Source organism: Fopius arisanus, unplaced genomic scaffold, assembly GCF_000806365.1.
Source record: "Fopius arisanus strain USDA-PBARC FA_bdor unplaced genomic scaffold, ASM80636v1 scaffold00036, whole genome shotgun sequence".
Classification (NCBI taxonomy): domain Eukaryota; kingdom Metazoa; phylum Arthropoda; class Insecta; order Hymenoptera; family Braconidae; genus Fopius; species Fopius arisanus.
This window is the reverse complement of record NW_011887775.1, coordinates 327,099-348,639: the sequence shown is the minus strand read 5'-3', so window position 1 is coordinate 348,639 and position 21,541 is coordinate 327,099. Positions and strand designations below refer to the sequence as shown.

Below are 21,541 nucleotides of genomic sequence, written 5' to 3'. Positions count from 1 at the left end.
AAATTTTCGCGTGGGCGGAGTTGGGAGGGGTCTACAATTAATTGGAGAACGCATTGAAATTTATTCTGTTTCTCAATTTCATGATGTGTCAATATTTTTTTTATATTGAGTGAAATTTTTATCTTTTGTGCTTTTATCGTATTCCGCTTTGTTTTTTTAATTCTGTGTTGAGCGCAAATTTTGGGTGGAGTTTCGAAATCCTTTTCCGTATTCTTGATACTCGCGAATCCAGATGTGTATTCTAAAAATGTTCTTTACGACACAGTTGAAACCCAGAATCCGCAATTTTGCACTGAAATCTAAATTTCTCACTTTTTTTTTATTTGCGTTGGTCATTTCGGGCAGTGGGTGGGCATGAAATATTTTGGGGTGTTTAAGACATTTAATGGTAAAAATAGAGTTATTAGGGAAGAGGGGACGTTGAGAGAATGATGTTATAATAACTGGTGTATAAGTTCAGGTTGCTTGGTAAGCCATGCAACAGCTGACATTAATAATAGAACTTATACCCTCCCCTTTTAGAATGAAAGCAAGCTTTTTAGGGGGAAGTGCTTTCAAGCCCACTGAATTGCATTCCAACAGCCAAAATTTCCAGCGGCCATTTGAGTCGACTAAAAAATAAAAAAATAGATCAGCTCCACACGTTCAATAAATTTGATTATTTCAGGGAATTCTCGTTGAAACTGAACCAAACGATCTCATCCGACAGCCCAAAAAATTTTCCATCCAAAACTTCACCCATGAAATCATTCGCACCATAATTTTTCAAAAACAAATGGGGTAAACCTGTTGATAATTTTTTCTTCTCGAAAGGTGTTCTTTCCGCCTCCGTTAAATCTCCAAGAATAATCAGTGAAAACTGAAGTAATTAGTTGCAATTTCAATTTCTTTATTTGCAGTGCGGAATAATTAACATGAAAGTCGAATAAAATTTACAAACTGTCTTATTATTCGAATGAAAAACTTAATCAATGGTTTCCCCAGCCTTAAATCGTATCGCGTTTTTTTCCATTGAAATGAAATTTCAATAATTGAATATTCCATTATTATCTCCTCGCAAATGCGAAATATATCTGGCTAGTTTACCTGCAAAAGATGGGCATAAGGCGTCACGGTTTGCCTCCCACCTTAAGTAATAAATACATTTTTTGCGTTCCCTGGATAACAATTCCGTAACGTCCAAGCCAAACAGCCGTCAGGTGTAATACTTTTTTCATCGCTCGATTGTTCAGGTTTTGCCTTGTTTATTTAATTTTTTTTTATATCTGGCATGACAAGGATCGTTACACTCGTTACCACCCATTCGATGTGTCCAGGGTGGTAATGAGCTGATGATTATCATTTTTGTATGAATTTTATTTATTTCACATAAATGGAAGTGTTTAGACATATGAGAACTGCAGCCAGTGTGTTTCCCATTTTTTTGCCGGATTTCTTGCCTTGCGAGATGGAGATAGATAGTGTGGGGTAATTCTTGTGAAAAATTACTAGAGTTACGAACAGGGAATTCATCCTTTTTGAAAAAAAAAATTCCTTGTTCCGGGAAAATTAATTAATTGATTAATTGCGATGGGCTACTGTGGACCGTGGTATTATAATGTGAAATACGTGTTATTCGAATCAATAGAAATTATAAATTCCATAGCAATAATAATAATAATAATAATAATAATTTTATTATTATTTATTGTTGCTCTTCTGAAAAAAATGGACAGCTGTGGAATTATATTAAAAAATGACATCTTTATTATGCTCCAAACTTCTTCACAATATTTTATCATTATCCTATATTCTAGTCGAATACAAAACATTATTAATGAAGATTATTTTTAGAGATTTTTGGAGACATTATTAATGGAGATTTTTACAGCTAGATTTTTTTATAGAAGTCCTGGCCAGTAGTGGCCTCTTTGAAAACTCTAAAAATTGTCTCTCTAACTATTTACAAAACCTACTCGAACCCTCAATCGGATATAACATGAGCGGCCGTGACTAGGGTATCATGAACCTCCCTGAAGAAGCCAACCTGTGCTTTAACTGTCATCAAGAATTGGGGATAAGTGAGAGCTGGTCCCTCTTGAGTGGATACAGGCTCAACTCTAGTTGGTACAACGGGCATTGGTAGATATCTGACAGAGCTGGCGTGTTGTGACAGGCATTCAATTGAAGTTTTCAAATGTAGTTCGATCTGATCGCAGATGGAGAAGAATTCCTCGAAATTCTTGTTGAATCGATGGTCAGCGGGCTCGATTCCCTTCAGCGAACCCATATCTACCAGACTGTTCTGGTGGAATGTCTGGGCTGCTGATTTCATTGCTATCGCCAGGGACTCCTTCAGAGGACCCACCAGGGACTTCACTTTGGAGATGTTGTCTAGTTTTTCTTGTGCTTGTTGCTGTTGTTGCTGTTGTTGTTGAACTTGTTGAGGATTCTGGGGCATCTGGGGGTTGTTTGGTTGTGGCATTTGCCCCATTTGCATTCCGGGTTGTTGGATCGGTTGGATATTCATTTCTCAAGCTGAAAAAGTGGATTTTCCCCAGAATTTTTTGGTTTAGTTTCTCGTTATGAGGAAGTGCACAATATTTTTGAGGTTGTCGGGATTATTCTTGACATCTCACTTTCCAATTTTTATTCCGTAACAGACGTTTCAAAGATTAATTAATATTCTCACCTGGATTATGAGTTAACGGTGTAATTTATTTTTTAATCTATTGCTGGGATCACTTGACAACAAAAATCATCTACGATCACAAATACCATGCCATCTGTAGGGCTTCCCCCTCTCTTTCGATGGGTCATGTGTATCTAAAAGTGAGTTCTGATTGGTTCTCAAGTTATTCCTGATTTTTTCAAACAATTAATTTTTATTTTTATTATAATATCTGGTTGAGATGAGAATTATATTTGTATTCATGGGGCTGAGCTGCGTTTCGCAATTAATATGTGACGTTGTGAATTGAAAACACCCACAACGTTTTGAGCATTCAAAAGTGCCGCGCGTCGCTCATGAAAATTGCCAGCCAATCCCCATGAATCGCTCGACTACAATCGCCGAATCCACAAACGGCGTCGACGGACCGACGCCATCTAACGTCCTGGCATTCTCCTGTTTTTTTTTTTACCCGAAAAAGTGCGGTGCACAGTCGTACAACATTTTTCACCCATCAAAAGTGCATTATAATCCACGAAAAAAAACATTTTCATAATAACGTTATAATCATTGATAAGGCCCAATCAATCCGTCAATCAGTGAACAATGTGTGAGAGCTCGCTCGCATGTACATAAAAAAATTGTGATAACTCGTGAGCGGGAAAAACGTTTTCGGTGGCAATGATGAGTTAACCGTGAGGCAAGGTTCGTAGACAAACATCGAAGAGCTTTTGGTACATCGTACCCGCTATTGAAAGCTGTTTTGTGATCAGGAATTATTGTGGTGTGAGTATTTTATGATTTTTTGATGGTTTTGGAATTGGAAAATCCGCCCTAAATCAGGGAAAATCGCCTCCATGTTTATGTTTACTCGACTACATAGCCCATTCCACCTCCCTCCCTTTTCCCCTCTCGTCACTTTATGGGTGACCCCCCACCCACCCCCTCTTCCCGCCGAAGCCAGAACATTTCATAACAGTCCAACATTCACCTACCACCTACAATCTACCGTAGAGAGTAGATAATAAATGTGGGGATAGGTGATAATGAAATCAGGTTGGGGTTATCTTGAAGTTTGTTGGTGGCATCGGGGGTTTGAGGGGATGAATTTTCGGCGGGAAAAGGGAATAAGTGGTTTCGAGACGATTTTGCTGTTGTTTTTACAGTGAAATTCACGTGCATAAATAGAGGAAATTCATTTTTTTAAAAGTGCAGTGAAGAATTGATTTTTTGATGATTTTTTTTTTGAAAAAATATATAGTGTAATTTTTCATCATAAATCGTAAAGATTATTTGAAAAATTAGTTCATTCGAGTTTCTAATCAACACTTTCTTCAAAATACCCGCAATTCGATGAAAATTTAAAAATACGGAATGAATTCAATTAAATTCCCCGAAGATTTTCCACACACTTTCTTTTTTCAAAACCCAATAAATCATGGAATACCTGAATTTCCAGCTGATAAGGAAAATAAAATGAGTGCATCAGCGATAAAATCAACGATGCCAGGAGTTGTGGGTACCTCAACCCCATCATCTGGGCACACGATGTTGCCAATGACAGCAATGGCCCAGAAAGTATCACCTGGGGCTGACTCTACAGCGTCAATGAAACCACTGAGCACCAGTGGATTAAGCTACGTAACACTTCAACCAGCCTCTCAACCCCTGAGTCTGGTGCAGGATCACAGATCACCAGTTTATCCACCGTATTCAAGTAACAACGGTGACAACAAGCCAGAGCCTGACAAATCTCTGCCAAATGGCGTTGAGATGAAGCCACAGGAGCAGGAGACCCCCCCAAAACAGACTGAAGTCAACAGAAACAATAATTTGAGCCCTGAGAATTCGACAGTCGAGCCTGAGGGCAAAAATCCCGGGGACTCACCTGCTGAACATCAATCTAAGCCTGAGGAAAAAAAATCACCCCTCAATAATGGCTCCAAGGATCCAGAGACACCCCAGAGTCAGAAAACACCTCAGAAGGAGGAACCAAGCCCCCAAAATGTACAGAAAAAAACTCCAACTAAAACAGATATATCACCGACAGCTGCTAAATCAGATATGAAAATTGCAACGACACCCAGAGTTGTCAAGAGAAAATCACGTGAACTTAAGGATCTCAAGGGTAATGCTGGCGAGGGTGGCAGCAAACCCAAGAGAAATAGGGTTCAGACACAACCCTATCAGAGCCCATTGCCAGAGATTGCCTTGATCGTTAAGACACTTAGCAAACCAGTGGCTAATAAAAATGCTGATGATAAACTTATTGTGTTCTATAAGAATGAATTTCTCGCTGTTAGAAATGCTGAGGGGAGTTTCTACGTTTGTCAGGCTATGCAGAATATTTATAAGAGCAGCAGACGTATCAGAATTCGTTGGTTATCGCAGGATAAAAATAATGGGGAAATTTATTCTCCCGATTTTTATGATTTCACAGGTAATTAGTGGTAAAATATGAAAATTTCACTTGAAAATTTCAAAGGGTAAAGGAAAACTATATCTTAATCCAATCTATAAGGGCGTTATCCTTCACCATTTGGCTACTAATTGTTTGAATTATGGTAATTATGTCAATACTTTTTATTTTCAGATTTTGACTGCATATTGACAAATTTAAACCTCAATAAAATCGATAAGAACAAATTTCAACTGACGAAAATAGAGCTTTTGCGTACCGAAAATATATTGAAGAGAGCTATTGACGTTGAGGCTGGTGTTTCTGAAAAGCCAAGTGTCACTGAAGAGCATCCTGATGGACTTGACTTATCCCTGTACAAAGATGAGTCCCAGTTGAAGAAGAGAAAAGGCAACAGCAAGGGTAAACAACGTCAGCGCAAGATATCAAAAAGAGATGAAACGTCGTCGTCGTCTGAAGATGAATCGAGCGACGAGGATGAGAAAAAATCTAGAAACAGTCGTAACAAGAAAAGAATCACTAATAAGGCACTTGCTATTGCTAAATCAGTTGCTAAAGTTCCTTCACGAGCTAAACGTGCATTAAATCGGGCTAATAAGAGTCCAGTTATAAATAATGTGGAGGAGAAGCGAAATGATTCGAAGAAAGTGGAGATGAAGAAAACGAGTAAACAGGGAAGCACTGCTAACAGAACGAAATTAAGGGGTGAGTGATGTTTTACCATTCAACGATTCAATGTTATAGATCCCAAGTATTATTGAGAGATTTTTTTTTCGGGGGGGTAAATAATTTTTTTTTTTCTGGGAGTCAAGTGGTAAAACGTACAAAACCTTTTTGATTTTTCACTCTTGAAGACTTGTCCAATGAATTATTCATTAATTCTGTAATAAATATTGAGGTAATACTTGGTTTTTTGATATTTAAGGAGATGGTGATAACAATTGATGACTCGAATATATTTTAAATCAGTCTGAATTATGATTTTGGAAAATTAATTCTTATAGACACTTAATTAAAACATAATCCAAACCACTAATTCTAATCCTCGAGCTCCTATTCACGAATTAATTCGGCCTAATGTGTCCTTAAACCAAAGACTAATCAAAAATCAATTCAGTAATGAAGACGATAGTTGACATCGAGTTAAATGTGAGATTATCGTGATAATGAGTGAATTAATCGAAAAATAATGAAATATATATCACTCGTCACCGAGGTAATCATGACATTAACAGATGTAAATTAACTGTAAATTAACGGACTAAGCAATTATATTGCAAAAAAAATATTGAAACAATTGGAATAACTAGAAAAATAAAAACCATCTCCTTAAGGGTCTGGCGAGAGCACAGAGGTGGAGAGGAATGATAAAACATCAACGGGACGTGCAAAGAGAATGGCAACAACCACCTCGACAATCACCAACGCTGAGGATTCAACTTCTCGAATTAAAAAGTCACGTGGTAGAGCGTAACTAATTCGATGAGAGAAATAAAATTGATAATTTAACAAGGAATTAATTGCATCGAGATCCCACACCTGAATTTCTCAAACAAAAATTAATAAACTTTATTTTTCTCTAATGAATTGGCAAAATGTGACGCCTTGCCATTTCGATATTGAATTTACTTCTTTATTTCGATAGGTTTTCGATGATTTTTATAATTTTATTTGTGATGTTTTCGTAGAATTTTTTTAATGAATCAGCGAAACTCACGTATGGGATCGAGCCAATGAGAAAGTCACGGAATTGTGTGAAATAATGATAACACAAGGTAAATTTTAAATACCTTGGGTAAATGATTATCTACAGGGTGTTGTCATTCGCACACTAATGCACTATTGCAATAGTATATTTTTGATGTCGTAAGCCAATCGTACGTGATTCTAATTCTCATTTCTTCATGTTTGTGTGAGAAATAATTCCTCGTCCTTAACCGATTTAAGTCAATCCAGATGAAAAAAAATCATGGCATTAACTGGACGATTATCTCGGCAACCGTCGGTCCTACGAGAAAATGCCGTTTGAACTTTTTTGTAGGCAATGAAAATTCCAATATATAAGTTCTCTCTCATTTTCCTGTGAAACCAACAGTTGATGAGTTATTGGCGCAATTAATCCACGGTGATTTTCACATTCGACTTTTATCTTATTCCTAAAATTGTGATTTGAGTGAAAAACTGATATTGTTATTTTTTCGTAATAAATTTCTTAAAAGTAGACATTCACATGGTTCATCAATCAATTGAAGAATTTTACTTGACAATTGACCACTATAATTATTTTTTAAATCATAAAATTGAGTTTTTTAAATTCATTTCGCTTCACTCGATCACAAGAATCAGAAAAATCCATTGAAACCCACAAATCAATTGTACAAAATCCTTCAATCATCTATAATTAACGTAATAAATCCCATCTAAACTGGAACAATCCCACAATCCCATTAATTAACCAATAGATTTCCGAATAGACCGAGAATTAGGATAAAATGTACATCATGTTTGAAAAACAAAAGCACTGCTCAAGATAATAGCAACCTAAACTAGCAGTTAAAACGATGAAAATAAAAATCATGGTCCAATTACGTATTTTTGGTTTAAGTTGATGGTGCAACAATTAATTAATCACTAATTATCTCATTACGATTAATTGAGAGACCCCAGACAACGGGAGATAGATAATTTGACTACAGATGACCGAATTCTGTAATAATCACGAGTAATTGGTGGATTGTAATTAATGAAAATTTCTTTTTTTATGAATTCGTCCTATCAGAGACGTATGAATATTAATTGCCAAGGATTTGCGCCTGATTGTACATTTTCAATCGCAGTATGATGATCATTTTTTCAATTAACCAAATCTATATTCGATTTGTTAATTAATTTAGGATTAAGTTATTGTATTCATATCAGTGTTTGAGGTAATTTTTCCCAGGATGAGCATTTAGCGTAGGATTATTGCACGGAAAGTTTAATTTTCTGACGATCAGATCATGTTTTTTTTTTTAAATTGATTTTAATTGATGATTGATTCGTTGAATTGAGGTGGTAACTTTTTAATAAAAATTATTTCGGAGATGGAAATTTTTTTTCATATTTGAATGACGTTACCACAGCAGTCACCAAATCAATCGAAAAATTCTTTTTCTTTCGACTAATCTTGATTGATCCCTCGCGTTTTAAGAAGTTTTGGGAACTGCACAGCAGTGATTTTCCATTGAATATATAATTGAATCTAATTACTTTAACGAAAAATCGATAAATATAAAAAAAAATGAATGAAATTCACTGAAAATAATGTATAAAGTCTTCGATCTAATTAAGCCCGAGGAAAGAGAAAAGATTAATCTTTTATTTCTCCGTGAATTTTCCTTTGGATGATTCTCGGTGCGAGTGGAATGGATTAAGAGTGTTTCTATTATTTAGCCCGATGCTTTGTATTTGATTATTGTATTGGAACCAAGAATTTCGCTTGAATTAAAGAGCAATTCGATTGTAATCGATTATTATTTAACATGCAGTCGAGTATCAAAAGTGAGTTCAAAGCTAGTGTATGAGATCAGGGATTTTCTCAATTATTCAACGAAAATGGCCCTCTTGCCCATTCCTCCCCTGATTCCGTGATTATCATCCAAAACCTCTAACTCGACTGCCGCAATTTCGTCATCACCATATTTTCATTAATGAACAAAACTTAATTAATAATAAGCGTGTATAATAGCTTACATAACACTTGAACTTCTTTTTTAACTGAAATGAATGCTTATAAGGGATTTGTATTAAAAGCACATGCAATATAGTTGAATAAAGCCCCGAAAAAAAATTAAAAAATCAATGAGAATTTGGATAAAGATCCCAGTAATTAATGAAAAATAATTTAAAAAGCCCAAAAAATGAGCATGTGCTTTGTTGATACAGTTGGCACATGGATCTGGAGTTGCGTCTGATAATATAATAAAAAAAAATACAAAATATAATTATAATAGTGAATTAAGTAAAGGTAATTACAAAAAAATGGGTTGGATACTGATTAAAAAAATATCGATTATATTTGCACATTGTATTGGTCCCCCAGACACACAGTCACGTGGAACTAATTGTATAAACTTAGGAGATAATTGATGAGAGAAATTATTCAGCAGATTGGGAAAAAATTGAGGGGAAAAATGAGAAGATTGAGGGATTGATTTATCAAAGAGGTAATTAATTGATTGTAAGGATTGATTGATTGACAACGCAATAGTATACAGTATAAAAAAAGTGTTTTAATAAATATCAATAGAAAAAAAAGGTCGAGTTACATGATAAAAAATATCTACATCGGTTACAAAGTTTTTTTCCAATACAAAATTACATCTCCCATTTATTTTACTTTTCAACAAGCTGGGGGTTTTAACAGTTTTCTTCTGCTGTTTTGTTAAATGGAAAAGTAGAATTGGGAGGTTTTCTTTATTTAAATATCCCCTATTTTTCATCATCGGTATTATCATCCACTTTCCCGGGCTCTTAATAATTATGTGTTTAATTAACTTACTTAGGGTAATTAGTGGAGGATTTATTACTAAATAGATTTATTAATACTCTGTTTTGTTTCTTTTTGTTTATCGTGAGGCTACGTACAAAAATATTGTCGCGAGGGGGACGATTGAGGGCAAGGAAGACCTTACGAATATTTTTTATTTATTGATTTTTGTCATTTTAATCCTATATGATTCAAAAAATTATTAATGAAGTCTTTTGGGGAAGAATTATCATGTACTCCTGGTTCGTAGGCCCTCTCAGTCAGTCTATAAATTCAATAATATGAAATTGGGAGAGTGAAACTTTTTTCCTATTACAAAACTCTAAAATTAATTTTTTATTTGTCCTGCAAATGACTAAACAGAGAGTAAAGTATTTTTTTTCCCACAAAAACTCAAAAATTAGAGAAGAGAATACGTAAAAAAAAATTCTGAACTGTCATCTCCCAATTCCGTAAGAACAGAAGAATCACTGTTGACGAATCAACAGTAATTAATTCAGTAGAGAAGTGGAAACTTCATAATTGTCTCGATTATCTCGTTAACGTGTGGATTATCGTAAAAATGTCGCAAGAATTTTTTTTTCTATTTGACAAAATTCCTCACCTAATCCACTTCTCTATCAACTCTTCTTCACCATCTCGTTAAATGAATAATTAAACGAGTGCCTCAGCATGATAATGGTGATAATGATGATGAATGTGCTCGTGAACATGTCTTTTGCCACCAGCAGTGCTGGCAGCAGCAGTCTGTGAGAATTCCCTCTCTAGCCAACGCACGACCTGTGCCATGGCCCTAGCCTGATCCTGCTCCCGGGTGGCATGTTTCAGTTGGTGTTTTTTACTGCTCTTCCCCTGTATCAAAAACTCCCCATCGTTCTTCTGATTATTCATGACATTTGCCTGATTGTTCTGGGTCTCCTGGGTATTCAGGATGTTGAGGTTCACCACTGGACTCGATTGTAGATTATTCCTCAGGGATTTCCCTGGTGTGGGAGCCACATTCCTCTGGGGTGTCGTGTTCTGCTGGTTTCTCGTTTTTCGAAGATTCCCACGAGATTTGGTGGTGAGCTTTGGAAGAGATGTGGAGTGATGGGAATACTCTCGCACTGGTTTATGATAGGCCGTTGGTGTACGTTGGGCTGAAGGTGGACGATTTCTCTGGTTGTAGGGGGACGATGGGTCCGTGTAGGAGCGGTCCAGGGGCACTCGGAGATGATCTGTTTGATGTCGTTTCCTGATTTTGTCGAGAAGAACATTGAAAGTTGTTTCAGGCAAGGGGTGGAAAAAATTCTCGAATATATTTTGGTCTTTGGTGATTATTTAATTTACCTGGATGCGTGGAAACTGAGATTATTCTTCTCCATATTGGCCTGTATAATCTCAAGTAACTGTTGTCTCTGCATTGACCCTGAGCGTTTACGATGATTATTAACTAACGGCGTTAAAGGTGTAATTGTTGGTGATGCATCACTGTCGTCGCTTACATCACCCTCGGAACTGTTTGAGTAAGGCGATGGAAAATGAGGTACTGGTCCAACTCGTTTTCTCAATTCCTCCTGCTTCGTTGTGTTGAGGGGAGGTGGTACATTATCAGCGTCCTCCTCACTGTGTGACTCCATCACACGTTCAGGCTATTGACCACAAATCATCAATTATCAATCAATTAGTCCCCAAGCCATCAATCAGGTTAGAAATCTCAAAAAATGTAAACGCCAAAAAATTCAAATTGATTTCGCACATTCTTTTCATTTCAAAATGAAGAAGGAATTTTTAAAATCAGTCGAGTGGTTCGCGAGATAATCGAGTGTTCTGGAAACTACAGGATGAAGGGCTTGGAGATTCATTTTTGATGGAGATAAAAAAAAAGCGAATAAATGAGGGAAAAATCAGGTAAATAATGATAATTACCTCAGCCCGATTACGAGGCACTCGCCTCCTTCTCGGAAGTCTGCGATTTGCGTGCGTTGCGTGACTGCACGCACTGACAGTCTTGACATGGCAGCATGGTGTACTAGAGGGTAGATTGGGTGATTTTGCATTTGTTGAATTGTTAGTGACACCCTGGCCAGTACCTTTGTCCGGTGATACTGTTAGCTTGACCTTGATGGTTTTACTGCCACAAGGTGGTACCTGAATCGATGCACCTAGGGTGTCGTAAATAGTCGTAACAAGTCCAGCAATGTCATCTTTTGTTATCTTCCCGTGACCATCGAAGTCGTACAGGGTAAAGGAGAATTCCTGACGACGACGATTACCCTCTGCCACGGATACGTCACACTCAAACTCCTTTGGAAATATAAGAGACCATAGAGTTCATTATTTTCATGGAGTAAAGGGAATTCCATTTTTCGTTTTAGGGGTTTTCAAAGGGAAGTTATTCGGAAAAGGAATGGATTTAATACAGAATTGGAAAAATATTGTTCTTTATTCGGTAACTTGTTAGCTTGTTTCTGACGCACCTCAAAACTGAGCTGCCTCGTGGTGTTGGGCAGCGTCTGCTGTTGCTCATCATGATTAACTTGAACTTGTGGTGTCAATACTGGAGTGTTAGCTGTTACTGGTGGTGTTTCCGGTGTTACGAGAAGAGGTGCAGCGGCTGCTGGCAGTGGTGAGCTGTTGCAGGGCGTACCAACGCCCCCCGATAATAACTCTTCAGAGTCACTTCCCTCTGCTATTCCTCCCACAACTAGAACAAAAACAGTAAAACAAATTCAGTAGGAAAATTAAACAAACACAATCGTCTGATAATTCACACGTGGAAAATCCCAGTTTCACCCAAAAACAATCACTTCTCATTACTCCATAAATACTCGGAAAACTCTGGCCAATTTTTTTTACTAAAAAAATCTCACGCATCAGCTTTTTCGGTAAACCGCGATTATCGCCGAAAATTGGATTACCAAATTTGGAAATCTTGCGAAAAAATTTTGCGTTTTCACTCTTTAATTTGCTATTCCCCTATGAATTCAACCCCCATCTCACCGAAAATGTTAAAATGTTGAAATCTTGTAATCATTAATCACCCTCCCCCCCCATAATCTCAATGCATTACCTATATTTTTAAATCCATAAAGGAAGTAATGTAAATTCGTTTCGGTAACTCTCGCCGACACCATTGACCATTTACCGCTCGTCTCGGTTATTTACTATAGTTCCCGGGGGATAATCACGCATTATACAGTGTCGGTATTCTCTCTACCACCGGTTGAAGAATGAAAAAGAGAGATGAAAAGAGAGAGAGATGTTGGCCATTCGGCTTTGCCTTTGGTGTGCGTTGGTGCGCCCGGCGGCGGCGCGAGTTATTCTTCGAAAAATTTTTCTCCGAAGCCTTTCAAGTGGCCGCCTTCATGCCTAGGACAGGCCAACACACACATGAACAACACACCGACCGATAAATCAAAGATTATACAACATTTTTCCAACGCCTAGTGGTATTTCAGGTTCTTCTCATCTTCGGGGAGGGGAGTGGACTCGTTTAGGAGCGCGCCATCATTACATTTTTTTTTTCCTCCTTTTTTTTTATCACGTTTTTCCGAGTTTTTTTGGTGATGGAGTTTATGGATGAGGTGAATTTTCACGGGGGGCTATTTCTGGAGGTCACCGGATACCATCGAGGAGGTCTGGTGATTTTTTCAGGGACCGGGAAAATTTTTTTCCAAGGAAAATCTCTTATTTCGGGGCTCAGACCTCACATTTGTCATTTTTTTATTTTTGCAGTTGGCTTTCTGTTGGTTTTCAGGGGAGATGTTGAAATGGAAAGATGGAGAGAATTATTCATTAGTTCTGAAAGAAAAAAAAATGATTAACTGACGGAGGATTGACCTTTCATCATCTCGTAAAATCTCTCCACCGAGATTACCATCCCGGAATTCTCGTCTCTAATCTCGAACACATGTCAGTCGATTTTCTCTCACGTGACAAGTCTCGGGGATTAGAAAATAGGATCACTCTGAGGTTTTGAGGAAGTGAAATCCGAGGTTTTCGAGAATTAGGAGGGGTTAGTTATCGCTAGAAATGGAAAAAGGTCGAGAGATGTTCCTTCCAGATAAATCTCTGAGTAAAAAATCAGCCCGATGTCGCCCGGAGGTTCTAGAAAACCCCCGAAAAGAGTTGAATCAACTCGCTAAAACCAGCTCCATTCATCACTCCTTCAGCCTCACCGAAAAATTCCCTCAAACCGGAAGTGCCCCCCGCGAAATACCAAACCCATTGCGCAACTCTTTGATCCGTCATTTCCCAGCACCCAAATGGACCAAAAAAAATTTGAAAAAAAAAAAAATTGTTTATACGATCTAGGTATTTTCCGAGAAGCATCGAGAGCCAACGGTCGTCAGTGCCTCTCTCCCGGGGCCGCTATTATTGTTGGCTTCCAGGAAGAGAGACCAAACGCCTCTCTTTTCCTTCTTATTCCACTTCGCTTCAGCCTCTCTACCCTCCTCGTGCTTTGCCCCCACTATTCCCTTCAAAACCACGCCGATCTCGCTCCATCCAGCCTCCATCATCTCCCCTTTACCCCCCCTAACCCCCCATTTCCCCCCTGTATTTCTGTCTTCCTCAGGCACATCCGATCGCCACTCAAACCGCCATCACTCTTACTGCTGCTCGATTTTTTTTCTTTTATTTCAATTTTTTTTTTCCCCCTTTTTCTGTAGTGGACTCGACTGGACTGACATTTTTATTCCTATTTTTTCTTTGTTGGGGGGTTTGTTGTGCTCGATTCAGGGATTTTTATACTCATTGGGAGGAATTATTGATTGGGCTGCAGTGGGGGGGAAAGGGGGTTAGGGGGGGTGTTGATGGGACATTTACGGGAAAATCGGGGAATTTTCTGTTTCAATAGAGAGTCGATGGATTTATAGGGAGCCGTAATAGATTATGGATGGATCAGTGATGATGGGAATTGATGGGGAATAGGTGGGAGGGAATTTATGATCATCGCATGATTTTTGCAGTAAAATAACGGAAGAACGAAATGCGTTTTGTAATTTCTATGGAAATGTACGAGCAGTAGACGACCCCCGGAATTCATTGTCGATCAATAATTTCTCCCCCAAAAATTTCCTCGTTATCCTCGACAGCGGGGGTGATTTCTCCAGTTCCCCTTGGGGCTTTCTGAAAAATTTTCCCCCCGGGGGATTTATGGTTTTTGAAAGGGAGACAACACCGAAAAGCCCTCCCAGAATTCGGCGGCAGGTGAGACGAGTGTTGGGAAATGGAGGGAGTGGAAAAGAGATGATAAATGGGGAAAAGGAGGAAATAACAGAAAAAAAGATGAAGAAAAAAAGGTGCGGCGACAGTGGACGACTGGGTCGGCTTGTTTGCCGGAGTATTTTGAAAGGGACCGGAATTTCGAGGAGGTCCCCCCCCTCCGGGACTTCACTCTCTCGAGGATAGGCAGTTTGCGTACCCCAGGAGCTCACCTTCCCCCTATTTCGGTTTTACCCAAAGACTATTCCAGGAATTCTTGTTAATTACGACCAATTCTGATTGTCATGGCTATGGGTCCTTCATTTCTACAATGACCTTTTTTTTTAACTACTCATTTTATCAACACGAATTTATTTATAATTCATTCTGTTTTTTTTTACTCTTTCATTTTCCATTTACTGAAATTAAATTCATTTTTTTCCATTGTTGCATTTTCGATTGTTGCAATAATTGTTGCAATGTGCCAGTACTGAGACAGTAATGGAAAAATGGAAAAATGGGGAGTGGAGAGGCGGAGGGGTTTTTATGAGGAAAAATAAGGGAAAATTCTTGCCCCTCAAAATAAAAAGATAACGGGCTGTAACGCAACGTCGTGCCAGTTCACGGAAGTGTATATTCCACCACAGTTCATTGACTAGTAGGAATGCCAGTGGCTTCCCAAGTGAGAAAGAGATCCCGGGGGGGACAGGGAGGCAGGGGGGTTTGTGGGGGGATCCAAACGAACAGACAAAACCGGATAAATAACACTGGCAAAGAGAGGAAGTAAGTGCAGTTGAGACTCGTAAACAGAGAGGCGTGTTCCCTGTCCAGTGTAAACAAAAGTTGAGACAATTGTAGAATAAACAGACATTCGTGAATGAGTGATACGACAAAAATGAGAAGAAAATAAAGAAATCAAACATGAATGGGATAAGACCGAATTATCAGACTGAGAATAAAAAAAAAAGTCATTGGCATGAAAATAAATGATTGATCCGAATGAAAATATATTTCAATGCCACCTGAATTATTTTTGTTGTGCAAAAGGAGGAAAATTGATAAGAAAGACTTCAACCTCAAATAAACCCCCGCGAGAGGAATGAGGGCTTCACCCCCTCAATTACACCCCAGGGGTTGTGAAGAGTGTCCCATTACTCTCCAGAAACTAAAGTCACTAAACCACCCTCTTGTTTTCACATGAGAGTGACGACGTGAAGTGGAAAAAAAAAGGGGGTGGGATAAACTCCATTCACAAAGAGAGTTTGAAAAAATAGAAGAAAAATTGTTTCAACGTTGAAAGTACTTTTATCTCGCGTTCTTTAATCATTCGCTCGACGACTTGAAAATAAAAATAGCCCTCGTATCGAAATAAGACGGGTGAGTCGAGAGCTTTCGGAGTTACGAGAGAAACTAATTAAATGAGGGAATAAAAACCGGGAGAATCCTTTCATCTTCCGCCGATTTTTCCCTCAGGGGTTTTATTCAAACAGCGGTCTAAAATGTTCTGAGGATTTTTGCGGTGATTATGGGCTCGTGAAGTGAGGGTAGAAAATGAGTGGAAAAAATTATTTGAATGATGAAAAAACTAAAATTGAAAAAGCCTCGAGAAAAACGGAGACATTAAAGAAAGTCGAGTCGACATCCGGAGTGGTTTATAGACGTTCACCATCTGGTGATCGAAGAAACAGGAATTCCTGGAGAACGATCAACCGGAATGCCGTGCTCTCATTCCCCTGGGTCATTGCAATCGTCGGGGGAGGGTTAGAACAAGAAGAATGATTGATAATCTATTGATTACATTAAAATCGAAGAAAATGGAGAAAATACTACAATCGTGGAGCAATCCCAATTGAAATCATTGTGCATGATTTTACCAGAGGTTTCGAGTGCTTTGATAACTCCAATGATCTTGGGGCAATAAAAGTATTGAAGAAAATCAAACAGATCAATGATTTCATAAAATCTACGAAGTAAACAGCGATAATAATGATAAATGATTATCCATGAAATTCTTAACAGGATCATGTAAAATCCCTTTAAACCCAACAAGGATGACAAAAAGAATTGCTCAAAAGGCTTACTGACCCCAATAATCATCTCAGACTATAAACTAAAAATTCGATCGATGATTATCGTTGAGAGGCTCTAAATAGTCATGGACAATCATAAATAGTCACTCTTGAGTGCAATTGAAGTGCGTTAATGGCCTAATTTAATCATTCAGACATGAAAAAAATGAGGAATCGTGTGAAATAGAAAAACGAGGGTAAATGTAATAAAAAGAATTGAATTTTCAACGCATCTGTCGACATTTGGGGTCTCTGAACGACCCCAATCGATCGTATTGCGGGTCAACAGTACAAAAACACCATCGAACCCAGCGACCATTCTCCCCATCTCCCTCATACCTCAACCCCTGATAAAAAAAAAAATCTACTCCCCGTCCATCAAATTGAGAAAAAAAAAATATGTGAATTAAATTACCGGAAAAGGGCTTGTACCCAGCGAGGAATCTTGCTCGCCACCACTTCACCAATCCGGTAGCCATGGGACCCTCATGCGTAATGACACGCAGGCTTTCCACTGTGATCCTCGTGTTTACACAGAAATTGAAAATTACTGCCTCTTCTCCGCCTATTCCATTGGCATTTTCACCCGCATTCACACACTTCACTCGATTTTTTATTCTCTCTTTCACTCCACACAGCCCGAAAATGTTCGTAGAAAAATATATAATTTTTTCACTTTTCTTCTCTTTTCAATTTTCTTGGTTAATTGAGGATTTTTTAATTCCCGATTTAAAATCTGAGGTGCGCAAATTATTCTCTTTTTTTTCCCGATAAATCGACGATTTTTATGAATTATACCACTGAAAAAGTTGCAAATTTCACGATTTATTTAAGACGTTAGAATCGTTAAACTTTTGAATGGACGAGAGCTTTTAGTCTCGGGATATGTATCCACATCAGCGCCTGCCGTTTGACTAAAGCCCACGAGAGATCGTCCTCGCCTAAACCACGTTCCCCGTATTCCCGCTCCTACCTCGCCCCACCCTGTGCCCCTCCAGTGCCGTTCTCATCCCCATTGGTACCCCACTCTCATTTCTCCTCTCCTGAACCCCTCCTCATCTTCTCGTCAAACATCTCAAAATTTCTCCAGCCTAGCGACTTTTTAGCTGTCACTTCTAACCCCACTTTTCCGCCATTTAATCACCAGAAAAACGCGCGAAATTCACCGGATATTCAAATTCAAGCGCCTCAAAACATCGCTACGCGCCTGAAAACACATTTCCCGTCTTTCGCAATGCCATGTTGTATCTCATAACGCTGTTTCACTCAAAACTCAGCAGTGAAAGCACTGAATATATCCCGACATTTCGGTGGAAAGTCGCGCAAGCGCAAAAAGCGCTAAATCCCGTCGCAGAATTTTACGAGACATGTAAATACCAACTTTTGTCGTGTATGTGCGATGTAATAAAACTAGGGGGGGGAGAGGGGGGGGCAGCCCCCCTCTGTCGGCACAAAATAGTTTTCTCAATCAACTCGAAAATGTGCCATTGGTCCTCGACGAATTTCGAGGGAGAGAGATGAAAAGCCCTGTGTCGGTGCTCCCGACATCAAAGGAAACCGACCATGTCACTCTCTTAATACTCTTGGCGTTATTGTTTTTTTTTTTCTATAGTTTTTTTTTCTTTCGCTGAGGGTTTTTACAGCATTGGGTAACAATTAATTTGAACTCTTCTTTTTGTTGATTTTGCTTTTGTAATTTTCGAGGGGTCCGAGACATTGCCAAAGTGGAAATAGGGAAATAGGTACAGGGGAATTGTTTGTGGGGACTGTACCCCAGGGCTATTATCTACTAGCGGTGTTTTCTGAGGAATACACGGGCGTCGGCTGATTCTGGGGGCGAGGTATGAATGAAATGTGGGTGATAAGGGGAGGGAAATTCTTCGGGGTGTTGGGATTTTTCACATTGTGGGGAGACCACGATGAAATAAACGTTTGTGAGGAATGGATTTGGTGAACACATCGCTTTTCTTATCTTCAAATTTTCCAAATTTCTCCGAAAGGAAAAATGGAAGTTTTAAATATATAAATATTCGATTCCAATTTAAAATACTTTTACTACAACATTTTTTATTTCGATTGAAAAAAATTCTGTACTTTTTTTTCAATTCGAAGTTCAAAGTGACGAATGCTTTGCGTGTTCTGTGAATCAATTGATGCAATTTTTTTTTCAAGTTTTGATAATTAACTTTTTTTTAAAATGGAAATAAGTAATAATTTCAAGTTCAATGTTTACGTTGAAAAACAACAATTTCACATGCGACTACGCCACTGGTGCGGTAAGCGCCCATTCCCTTCCATCCAAATGGGAGAAAGAGAGAGAAGTGGAAGATAAAACGCGAAGAGAAGGCCTGAAGTCTCCAGGCAGCCATACCGTGGAGTCTCTCTTGCCCCATGCCATCCTCTCCCTATACCCGTAGCTAGTTGTTTCTTTTCCTTTATTCCTTTGTCGGAAAGTCGGCGTCGAGTCTCGCTTTTTTTGAAGCCAGAGTGAGACGAACCCGGGGTGGCAGTGAATATGCGGAAAGAAAGACGGAGTGAGACGAATTGGGTGGAAGACACTGGGGTGGGGTTGGGGGAAAGACAATGAGATAAAAAGAAGAATCAAAAGTCCAAAAAAAAAGGTTGGGCAAATGTTGCAGCCGGTGGATGAAACTCCCAGGGGAAAAACAGAATCTCGGGTTTTTTGCCATCGGTAAGGTAGAGTTTTGAGGTTAGGGTCTCCTGAAGGGTCAATGCGCTTCAACGCCGTTAAGTAATCTCCCTTTTCACATCAAGCATTGAAAAATTCAGTTCCAAATTTACAACGACACATTAACAAATACTGTCAATCGAAAGGTTCCCTAAAAAAAGGGTCGTTTTCTCCTGAGAGCGGCAAGTCTGCACCACGCGACCAAAAAAATCCCTAGAAGAAGTTAAAAAAAAAAGTATCATCCTTCTCACATTGAAAAAATTTCAAACAAAAAACAGATAAGGGCCCTAGGACCCAACGACTACACCCTGGTGTTGTTGTGGGCCGTACCGTAGGACAGGATATAGGATCAGGCCTATAATACGGTTTTACCGGCGAGGCCGCGCTCACCACGGGGTTACCAACACAGGGACAAGCATTCGGGATCATCGGGTTTTTGAGGCCCGAGTTCCCCCTGGTGAGGAGGACTCTCTCGCACTGTATGGAGTGTTGTGCGGTTTGCCGGAAAGGGGCGTCTACACTTTTTCAAAACGCAGTGGTGGGGCCCCCCCTCCGGGGTAGCGCACGGGCAAGGGGGGCTATCGCTGTGGAGGGGCAGGGGGATGTAGAAAAATAGAGAAAGAGGCGGAGGAAAAAAAAAGTAAGACGAGGAGGGAAAATGTCGGCACGTTTGATCTGAGCCGCGGGCGCCGACAAAGCGCTCGTCCAAGCCCTCTACCCCTCCTCCCGCCCCCCTCAGAACCCCCTCTTCCACTTCATCCCGTCGTTTTGCTGCCGCGCGAGAGAAACCCCGGGGAAAAAGGAGATAACATTACTCACGGGTTGCGTGAGAGAAGAGAGATAACATGAGGGACAACTACGCGGCATGAAATTCACCGTGGTTTTAAAAAATGAAGAAAAAAGACAGGGCGGGGAGGTGGAAGGGGGTTGGCAGAGGAAAAACAGAGAATCCCAGCTGCTTGGCAAAAGAGTGGTACTAACGGGCAAAGAGAGGATGAAAATACGAATACGAGTAAAAAGGATGACGTTAACGCGAGCGAAACGTCTGTCTTTTATGGGGGAAAATAGGATTTTTTTTCGTTAGGATGATGGATTAATGATCGGAAATTAATGATCATTTAGGGATTTTTAATTTTTATTTTTTTGGAAATGGGGGGAATGATAAGATAGTGGATAATGATTACGATTGAAGGAAATTATATAATTATGTACTGCGGTTATTGTTGCTGGTGGGTTTTTACATTGTTTGTTAATTTTTCGTTGCCCGTGAAAAATTTGAAATTTAAATTGAATTCAATGAATTTAATTAAATTGAATTAAAGGGAGGGATGGAGGGTATTATATATTTTTTTTTCTCGGAAGAAGAGAGAAAAAAATGTCAAGTCAGGTGAGAGAATGAAATTATTGTGTTGGATGATACTTACAAATTCTCCTGTCCTTATTTTCTCTCTCCTTCTGCATGCCACTCCCCAACATCTTTCGGTCTTCTCCTATTAATAAATAAACTCACCGGCGGTGCCTTTGATTGTGACGCAAACCCATTACATTTCCGCTTTTCCAAGTTTTGTACGGGGGAAGAAAAAAAAAGGATAAAACGAAATAACGAATGAACGGTTGAAGTTGAAGCCGGTGGAGGGATAATTGAAGAGAGGTGCTTGGAATATTTTTTTTTTCTCTTTGATGATGATGAGGAACCGAGTGAACTCTTATCTCGAGATACATCAAGAAATTGCGGATGTATATTTCTTCCATATTTTTTTTAAATTCATGTTTAATGCATGAATGGGGAATGAAATTTAGATAGGCGTGATAAAAAGTGATCGTTTCATTGTGCTTGTGTTTATTTTGGTTGATAACGAGAAACAACGAAAATGTACATCCAGCGTTTAAATCAAAGAGGATTGACTAAAGTAGAGGCTCAGTTCTAGGAATTTGAGTGACACCGCCGGCATTCTAGAATCTCACCCCAAGGTACAGAGAGGGCGCCACACGCAATGCG

General features: G+C 39.0%; 3 protein-coding genes across 4 annotated transcripts; 1 reads left to right on the top strand and 2 right to left on the bottom strand.

The window, feature by feature from the left end:
* Positions 1-1,729: 1,729 nt before the first annotated feature.
* Positions 1,730-2,773, bottom strand: LOC105266083 (mediator of RNA polymerase II transcription subunit 29). Its single transcript, XM_011303981.1, has 2 exons — positions 2,672-2,773; positions 1,730-2,517 (listed from the first exon to the last, which is right to left on the bottom strand). Exon 2 carries the CDS (start codon positions 2,507-2,509, stop codon positions 1,964-1,966), a length of 546 nt encoding a protein of 181 aa, XP_011302283.1. The 5' UTR covers positions 2,510-2,517; positions 2,672-2,773; the 3' UTR covers positions 1,730-1,963.
* Positions 2,774-3,108: 335 nt separating this feature from the next.
* Positions 3,109-8,406, top strand: LOC105266082 (neurofilament heavy polypeptide). Its single transcript, XM_011303980.1, has 4 exons — positions 3,109-3,436; positions 4,110-5,090; positions 5,244-5,774; positions 6,404-8,406. The coding sequence occupies exons 2-4, from the start codon at positions 4,127-4,129 to the stop codon at positions 6,541-6,543; spliced, it is 1,635 nt and encodes a 544-aa protein (XP_011302282.1). The 5' UTR covers positions 3,109-3,436; positions 4,110-4,126; the 3' UTR covers positions 6,544-8,406.
* A 90-nt stretch (positions 8,407-8,496) lies between these two features.
* On the bottom strand, positions 8,497-21,519 carry nkd (naked cuticle). 2 transcript variants are annotated; one of them, XM_011303979.1, is made up of 5 exons: positions 20,967-21,519; positions 12,057-12,283; positions 11,506-11,883; positions 10,927-11,228; positions 8,497-10,831 (listed from the first exon to the last, which is right to left on the bottom strand). In XM_011303979.1, exons 1-5 carry the CDS (start codon positions 21,016-21,018, stop codon positions 10,252-10,254), a joined length of 1,539 nt encoding a protein of 512 aa, XP_011302281.1. In that variant the 5' UTR covers positions 21,019-21,519; the 3' UTR covers positions 8,497-10,251. The 2 variants fall into 2 exon arrangements, with proteins under 2 accessions (XP_011302281.1, XP_011302280.1); XM_011303978.1 differs by lacking the exon at positions 20,967-21,519 and adding an exon at positions 17,269-17,769.
* Between the last annotated feature and the right edge of the window lie 22 nt (positions 21,520-21,541).

Coding starts and splice junctions, on each gene's coding strand:
- LOC105266083 (XM_011303981.1), bottom strand. CDS start 2,509: ATGAATATCCAACCGATCCAACAACCCGGAATGCAAATGGGGCAAATG.
- LOC105266082 (XM_011303980.1), top strand. CDS start 4,127: ATGAGTGCATCAGCGATAAAATCAACGATGCCAGGAGTTGTGGGTACC. Junction 5,091..5,243: donor CGATTTTTATGATTTCACAG/GTAATTAGTGGT, acceptor TTTTATTTTCAG/ATTTTGACTGCATATTGACA. Junction 5,775..6,403: donor TAACAGAACGAAATTAAGGG/GTGAGTGATGTT, acceptor CATCTCCTTAAG/GGTCTGGCGAGAGCACAGAG.
- nkd (XM_011303978.1), bottom strand. CDS start 17,332: ATGGCTACCGGATTGGTGAAGTGGTGGCGAGCAAGATTCCTCGCTGGG. Junction 12,284..17,268: donor TGGGTACAAGCCCTTTTCCG/GTAATTTAATTC, acceptor TTTTTGTTCTAG/TTGTGGGAGGAATAGCAGAG. Junction 11,884..12,056: donor CGAGGCAGCTCAGTTTTGAG/GTGCGTCAGAAA, acceptor ATATTTCCAAAG/GAGTTTGAGTGTGACGTATC.